Source organism: Anomalospiza imberbis, chromosome 11 (genome assembly GCF_031753505.1).
Source record: "Anomalospiza imberbis isolate Cuckoo-Finch-1a 21T00152 chromosome 11, ASM3175350v1, whole genome shotgun sequence".
In the NCBI taxonomy this organism is placed as follows: Eukaryota; Metazoa; Chordata; class Aves; order Passeriformes; family Viduidae; genus Anomalospiza; species Anomalospiza imberbis.
This window is the reverse complement of record NC_089691.1, coordinates 18502921-18511019: the sequence shown is the minus strand read 5'-3', so window position 1 is coordinate 18511019 and position 8099 is coordinate 18502921. Positions and strand designations below refer to the sequence as shown.

At 46.7% G+C, this 8099-nt stretch overlaps 1 protein-coding gene across 1 annotated transcript; it reads left to right on the top strand.

Annotated features, from left to right (window-relative positions):
• On the top strand, positions 1-8099 carry LOC137480399 (2-epi-5-epi-valiolone synthase-like). The gene is given in 6 exon segments (XM_068201394.1): positions 1-12; positions 14-264; positions 2556-3189; positions 4571-4804; positions 5457-5709; positions 6338-8099. Coding segments are annotated over 6 exon segments (1524 nt in total). The 3' UTR covers positions 6478-8099.

The following is an 8099-nucleotide window of genomic DNA, read 5'->3' as shown; positions in this document are numbered from 1 at the left end:
ATGCCTGGTCACCCTGCAGCCTTTAAAAAGCACCTCAAAGGCACCCAGTGATGGGAGATCTCTGGGTAGGGAGATTTCACCTTCTGGAAGCATGCTGGTGACAGAAGAGGTGTGTGCTGCAGCAGTCCCAGGAGCCACCATGCCCCAGGAGCCCCGGCAGACGGATTTCCAGCTGGTGCGAGTCAAGAGCACGTGGTGCCGCATCAAGAAAGGAGAAGCCCTTTCCAACGACGAGGATGAGATCACTCTCTCTGAGGCAAAAATGTGAGTATAGGAAGGAGCCTGTGTTGCTCTGGCCGGCCAAACTGGGCAGACTTCTTGGTGGGATGGAAAAACCATCTTGGGTGCCATGGCGGCTTCAACCCGCAATGACAGATTTACAGAATTACAGAATAGTTCAGGCTGGAAGGGATCTTTGAAGGTCATCTAATCCAAACCCTGCAATGGGCAGGGGCACCTTCCACTAGGCCAGGGTGCTCCAAGCCCCATCCAACCTGACCTATGTGTACAAACCTGTGAACATGTCTTGGGAATATGGCCAGTATGGCAGCAGAGGCAGATGCAGTGCTCCTTGACACAGCTCAGAGTTACAGAGGGAATTTTATCAACAGCCTCCATTTTTGTAGACAGGAATTTTCTTTAAACTTCTGCAAAGCTTACACAGGGACATCTGCATGCTGCACTTGGGCTCTTTTTCTCCAGTTCTGTGAAACTTCAATCTGTGTGTGCAAAATCTCACACCGAGGCATGGGAGACAGATGGGTTTATAGAGGTGGTTGTAGACAAATGAAATGAGTAGGTGGGAAAAATAAACTGTCACTGACAGGAGCAAAACCCTTAACACATCCCTCAAACTGCAGAAGTCACCTAATGCTGCTTGAGATAGAGCAAAGACAAAACTTTCCCCCAAGGATACACACCGCTCTTTGGTGATAGTGCATCTCTCCAGTTAACTGTCTTTTAATTACAGCATACTCCTTTTCACAAGCACATGGAGCTCCATTTATAATGCAGATCTTTTTTAATGTGGCTCTCTTCTGCATGTCAGAAGTTCTCAAGCTTTTGTCATACTCAGATTTTAATGGCACAAGTCTAACCCTTTTCTCAGCCAGGTCAGAGGGACCTTCGCCAGCGCTGGCAGTGACTGCGCAGGAGCTGCAGAGCTGCAGCAGGTAGAGCATGACTTTGGCAGACCCAAAAACAGCCTGCTGGACCTCATTCAATAGGAGGAAGGATTAACCTAGGGCCCAAGAGTGCGCAGAAAAATCCTCAGCTGACATATGCTCCCACAAGGGCATGTTCAGCCTCAAAACCCCTATAATTTTCGTACAGCAGAGCGGTTGCAATGAGTACTGGTTGTACCATCCAGCACCCAAAGCTGATTCCACCAAATAATATTCCAAACCATCCTGTCTCTCAGAAGGGTCACACACCAGAGATGAATGCACATGGAGTTAAGTACAGCTATAAGATGGTGCATTAAAATGTACACAACAATGCTTTTTCTGATATCGTATTTGAAAAGCCCAGAAGAAATTTTCTGGAAGGTGTAAATCCTCACTGGTTTTCTTTAACAGCTATGGAGTTTAAGGGCTTAGAGACTTTAAGAGTTAAAGACTTAGAGACAATTTGGTAAAGAAAGCAGAGAAGCATCTATTTTGACCTCTAAGTTAATGTTCAGGAATGTGAAAAGAAATTGGGCATGTAGGGAAATCTGATTATCCAATGAATATCACAGAAACTAATTTTTTACCAAAATGCATTTCAAGAAACAGTCTTATATAAAATACATTCTGCTATTTCCTTCTGCCTGTTTTATTTTTTTTTCTTATTTGATTTCCAACTTGTTTTGTCCCTGGTTTGCCAATCCCACAGAAGGAAGGGGTTGTAGGGCTGTGTTTTTCATTAGTTTAGATAGATAACTAGCTTTGGCTTTTACCCTTGAAAACTCCAGCGTGGAAATGTTTCCCAGCCCCCAAATAATTTTCTTTCCCTCTTCACGAGCACTTCCTATTTGTACCACACCTATTTCGAGGTAGAGATCTGTTAGTTCAACTCAAGCATTGTAGAAACACTGGTCTGAATGGAGTTGTGTGGCTGTGTATAGATAGACAGGAATAAATTAACTCCTACCACCCAGATACACCATCAGAGGATGCTTCTTCCACAAATGTGGAAAATTTTGGCAACTTCTTCTCTTCCCCACTCCCTTTCTGAAAGCTGAAATGATTGGACTGGCTGATTTTTTTTTAGGTTTTCAACTTCTAGCATGAAAAACATGTCCCAGCCCTTCTGGACTGTATCTTTTTAATGCTATGTAGGAGTTCAGGCATTTAACTCTTCACTAAGACCTCAGAGAGCTTCTCCATGAATAAAATTGCTGAGCCCTGATGCCCAGGGAGGTAACCCACCCTCACAGCCCCATGTTTCTGCAGTGCATGGGCAGGAGACTCCATATTCTTTATCTCCCAGCAAAATCCTTAAACTAGTTCAGACATGCAAAGGTCAAACTAGGAACACAGTGATTTCAAACCATGTTTTCTGATCCTTGCCAGAGGTGAGTGCATCTCCGAAGGTGGGATTTCCTGGATAATTGAAGCTCCCATCTATTTTTGCTACAAAGTGGTAGAAACATACAACATTCTGGAACCCTCTAACACCACTCTGCTCTGGGGTCACATCACTGACCCCCAGCAAATAGAGCTCGCCACGGCCAGCAAGAGGAAACTGCGGCGCTTTATCGTCATAGACGAAGTCGTCGACAAACTTTACGGCTCCAAAGTCAGAGAATACTTCGAAGAGAACAATGTCCAGCACAAAATCCTCGCCCTGCCAACCACTGAGGAAACAAAATCCATGGACTTGGTGTTGAACATCTTGCACGAGGTCCAGAACTTCAGCCTGGACCGGCGGATGGAGCCCATCATCGCCATCGGCGGGGGCGTGTGCCTGGACATCGTTGGCCTCGCCGCGTCGCTCTACAGGAGACGCACCCCCTACATTCGGGTCCCCACCACCCTCCTCTCCTACGTGGATGCCAGCGTGGGGGCCAAGACTGGGGTGAACTTTCTTCAGTGTAAAAACAAGCTCGGGGGCTACACGCCCCCTGTGGCGAGTTTCCTGGATAGATCCTTCCTCCAGAGCATCCCTCGGCGACACATCTCCAATGGCCTCGGGGAAATTTTAAAGGTATGAACTTTCGCAAATGCAGTTTTCAAAACTGAAGTCATACAAGGGTTTGGGTTGGAAGGGAACTTCGGAGGTCACCAAATCCAATCCCCCTGCGATGAGCAGCGATACCTTTCACTAGGTCAGGTTGCTCAAAGCCCCATCCAACATGTTCTTGAGTATTTCCAGGAATGGGGCATCCAGCAGTCCCTGGAAAACTCATTCCAGGGTTTCATTACCCCCACTGTAAAAACTTTCTTCCTCACAACTAGCCTGAATCTATCTATTTTCAGTTTAAACCACTATCCCTGCTCTAGCATAACAGGCCCTACTAAGAAGTCTGTCCTCATATTTCTTGCTCCTTTTAAGTATTGGAAAGCAAAATGTCCAGCAGCATCCATGGCATGGTATAAACAACTTAGAGGAATCAAGGTGGGCCATTGAGGGTGGATGGGGACTTTTAACTCTCATTAAGTCTATATATATATTTTTTTTACAGCTGCTAAATTTGTTAGAACATCCCTTACACTCAGTGTCCAGTGCTTACCCTGTGGAGGAAACTCCAAAACTCACAGCCAGAAACAGCAGAAACTCACAGGAGACACAGCAAAACCAGGGAAGAAAAGCCTTAACTTTCCATTGAGGCTGATCCATAGCAATCTGTAATGAACTCCTGGCAGAGAATCTGAGGCTCATTATGCTGGGGATTAATAATCTGCAAGATCATTTGCACCTACTTCAGTGGGTATGTCGAGAGTGGTCAATCAATCTCCTGCGAGGCAAATTCTACTTCTAAAATTACCTGGAAAGTGCACAGTAAATGGCTTTATGTCTGGAGAGCTTTGGAAACTTTTGATAAAGTGGAGTTCAAGCTATTAAAGTGTATTAGAGATGAGTTCATCAACAGCAATTTTCAGTGCTTGCACTGTGAGAAATCCCCAGGATATCTGGAGGTTTCTGGCAGGCCCTGTGAAACCCTCAGGTCACCATTCCCCACTGCAGGGGTGGGGCTAATGCCTGAGTCAGAGAGGGAAAAAAATATGTACTTCTAACAAGGACATCACTTCTAAGCCCTCATATTCTCTATACTGCAGTGTTTTCCCTCCTTCCATTGTCCGAAGAGCAACTCCAACGTGTTGGTCACCACCACCCAGTCCCTGTCCTGGGGATGGCCACCATCCAGTCCCAAGTTTCCTTCCAGGAACACAAACAACCAATGCTCATTGCAAACCACCTGCTGGGCCGTGGGAGCATAGAGCAAACCCCCAGCATGGGCAGAGCTGCCCAGCAGCAGGGGAACTAGGGTATAATATGTTATTGCAGTCCAATCTACTGAAACACGTTTCCAACAGCACATACAAGGATCAGATAATTATCCTGAATTATCTCTTCTTTGTCCCAGATGGCCCTCATGAAACACAAAGGGCTGTTTGACCTGCTCAAGCGCCATGGAAAATATCTACTGGACACTAAGTTCCAGTCTTGCAACAGCTTTGCTCACCATGGGGATGCTGCACTGCAGACTACCAGGATTGCCATTGAAACCATGTTGGAAGAGCTGGCTCCCAACCTCTGGGAGGATGACCTGGACAGACTGGTTGATTTTGGCCACCTTATTAGCCCAGAGCTGGAAATGGTGAGTGACAGACTTTATATTACAATATCCACTTCAAAGATAAAATAAAACCATTCAATAGGCTTCATGAAAACCTTGTGAAAAGGAGATGAAACTCCAGATATGCACATGCTAGGTCACCCAACACACCAGCCTGGTGTCAAAGTGACTCCTCCTGCCCCATTTCCCCCACACCTCCACCCATTTCCAATTCAGACCTCAATCCAGTTGTTGCTTCTTACTGGGCACTTATTGAAGCTCAGAGAAAACCAGATTCCAGTGAAGCCACTGGAAATCACCAACACGAACTGTAACAGCACAAAGGCGTGGAGGCCATAGCCCGTATTGCTGGGGAGAAATTGCCACTGAGGAATGAGGGGGGACACCTACATCTTATCCAATACCCAGAGCCCATCCCTCCATCTCATGGCGCTCTGTCACTGATTTGGACGGGAGGAGAATTAAATCCTAGACCCCTATGGGAGATTTTAGCTGCGATTAATCATGTGCAAAACGGATCATCCTAGCAACCCATAAATCACAAGATGCCAACATCCAGCAACCGCAGTGAGTCAAATGTCGATTTGCAGGGACACTTTTAGAAATAAACCCCACTTGTTTCCTATTTGCCACCCCAAACCTTTCTCTGCCACCCACCTTTGCTGTGCCGCAGAGGGTTTTGCCGTCGCTGATGCACGGGGAAGCTGTGAACATCGACATGGCATTCATGACGTACGTGGCCCACGCGCGCGGGCTCCTGGGCGCCGAGGAGAAGGAGCAGATCCTGCAGTGCATGCGGGGCCTGGAGCTGCCGGTCTGGCACAGCGGCTGCAGCTGGGCCCTCATCCAGAGAGCCCTGCGGGAGCGCCTCAAGCACAGCGGGGGACAGCCACGGATGCCCCTGCCCACCGGCCTTGGCGTGGCAGGTACGGCGCGAGGGACCCCAGGGAGCCCCCCGAGGGGGCACCTGGCGGGCAGTGACAGCCTGGGAAATGTGCTCTCTGGTTTGCAGTTGTGCATTTCTCGTGCTCTTTTTCACATCTCAGTAAACCCATCGAGAGGATCCCTCCTGTGTACAAGCCCCAGAACTCCATTAAGGGCTGAGCTCTAATTAATTTCATTATGATTAACCAATTCATTTTGCAAAGGGAAATGCAGTGCTCTGGCAGACAAACCAGCAAGAGGAAAAGAGAAAAATAATTCCTCTGCTATACTTGAAAAGATTTGTTAAATATCCTTGGCAAAAGGAATTTAACTTTTTACTGTGCCTAGAACTAATACTTTCAAACTAAATATCTGATCAGTATCAGGGATGAAATACTCATAAGATTTTAAAATAAAAGCCAACCATCCCCTAACACAGAAGCAATGCATGGAACCAGGTTGTGATCTCTGGCATCTCTTTCCTTTTCACACCATTTCCATGAAGCTCAGTCTCTACACACAAGACAAAAGGCTCTCACAAACTGGAGTAACTCTGCCACAGTCAGTCAGTGTGTCCGGGCAGGAAAAGCTCCTCTGGATGTCCCACTAACTACAGCTCTTATTTTTCAGACATATTCAATGACACCAGTGAAGAGACCCTGGAAAGAGCATACGAGCTGTGGGTCAAGGACTGCAAGATGGGGCTGGAGGAAGAGCTGCAAGCCCAAGGTGATGGTCCTGCCCCAAGCCTGAGCTGTTTGCCACTGTAAGGTAGTGGGCAGAACTGAATTTTGAATAAGATTAATCCAGAAGCACCTGTGACACTGCATACACTCCAGAGCTGCATGGAACAAGCAGAATATTGGCATCTGACGTGATTTGCCTTTTTCAATTGCTTTGTTTGAATGGGAATCTATTATTGCTGAAGAAGTGATCGCTCACAAGTGAAACCACCGAGTGCCAGTAGTGTAGTTCATAGCAAATGGTCTTCTTTCAGGGAGAGTGAGCAGGATTATTCATTTATTTAGTTAATCCAAGCTGGTAACTGCCATGGACCTTGCCACTGGTATCCCACCACTGCTTGTGCTTGGACCCCTGACACAAGCAGGTGTAGCTGGCTCACAGACCATGGTACGGCACCATGCAAAATTTCTATGCTACATAAAATATTTCAAGTAGGTTATCACTTTCACTGGTCATTCTTTTCTTCTCAGTGTTCTTCTTGTTTTCTCTCATTCAAAAGAGCAAAACAAAGAAGCTCATCTGCCAGCCTTTGCACCCAGTCTAAGGGAATGACACACTCTGATTAAAGGCAACATCACAAGTCACAAATCAGTAAATATTGCTGCTGTGGAGCACGTGGGGGCTGTCTCCTGGCAGTGGCAGCATTTTGTATTGGGACTCTCAGATACTGAGGACATGCTGGCAAGTCTCCTCTTGCTGCCCAAATGTTTGTGGTGGTTTCACTTTGTAACCCCTGCAGCCACCGGCGTGACAAACAGGGCACAGTTTGCAGCACTTGCTGCCTAAGAACAAAGTTGGGCTCCTGGCAGTACTGCAGAACCCCCTGGTGTCCCCAAATCTGCCACAGGGCTCCCTGTACCTGTCAGACCCTGGTTCCTTTCCCATCCCAACCTCTTCTGGTTAGATAAGGCCTGCTGGGGAAAACCAAGAGAAATTAGAGGACTCCAAGCAATTTCATCGTCTTCAAGAAGTTGCAGTGTCATGTCTCAGGATCCTGGCAGACTCAGAGCAGATTATCTAATGTATATTGATGGTGAAAAATGTAAAAGTAATGCCATCCCTCTCCCTGGAGGTCCAACCAAAGGAACTGCAATCAACAAACAGCCTTTGAATTATTTACAACATTATTTGTTTTTTCCCCTGGTGTTTTTGTCCCACACCAGTTTGTGCTAATGTGCTGGCTTCTGTTTTGCTGAAGTAATAAAAGCTACTAAAATTGAAAAATTTTTGAACTAATGATTGCATTACTGCCCACAGTGGGCACCTGAGTACCTTTGCATGTGCTTGAGAGACACAGACGGGAGAAATGTGGCATAGAGCTGACATAATAAATCCCTTTTCCCCTTGAGCCTGGAGAAGAGGTGCTTAAAACTACACAGAAAGCCCTCCTCAGTCTTCTCCAGAACAGTGCATCTCTCCAGTTTCAGGACAGGGTTTCACACAGATGGTACCAGCTTACCAAGGAGCTTTAGAGCACATCCTCAGAGCCACAACTTCTTAAAAATAAACCCATAATTCCCAGAGTTAAATAAGCTGGGGCTGAGGATATCAGTGAACTTGTCTCCTTTCTCCAGAGCACCAAACACAGGCTCATTCAGCGGGTTTCTGACAGCAGCCACTGTGTGGGGAGAGCTTCTCTCAGGGATCC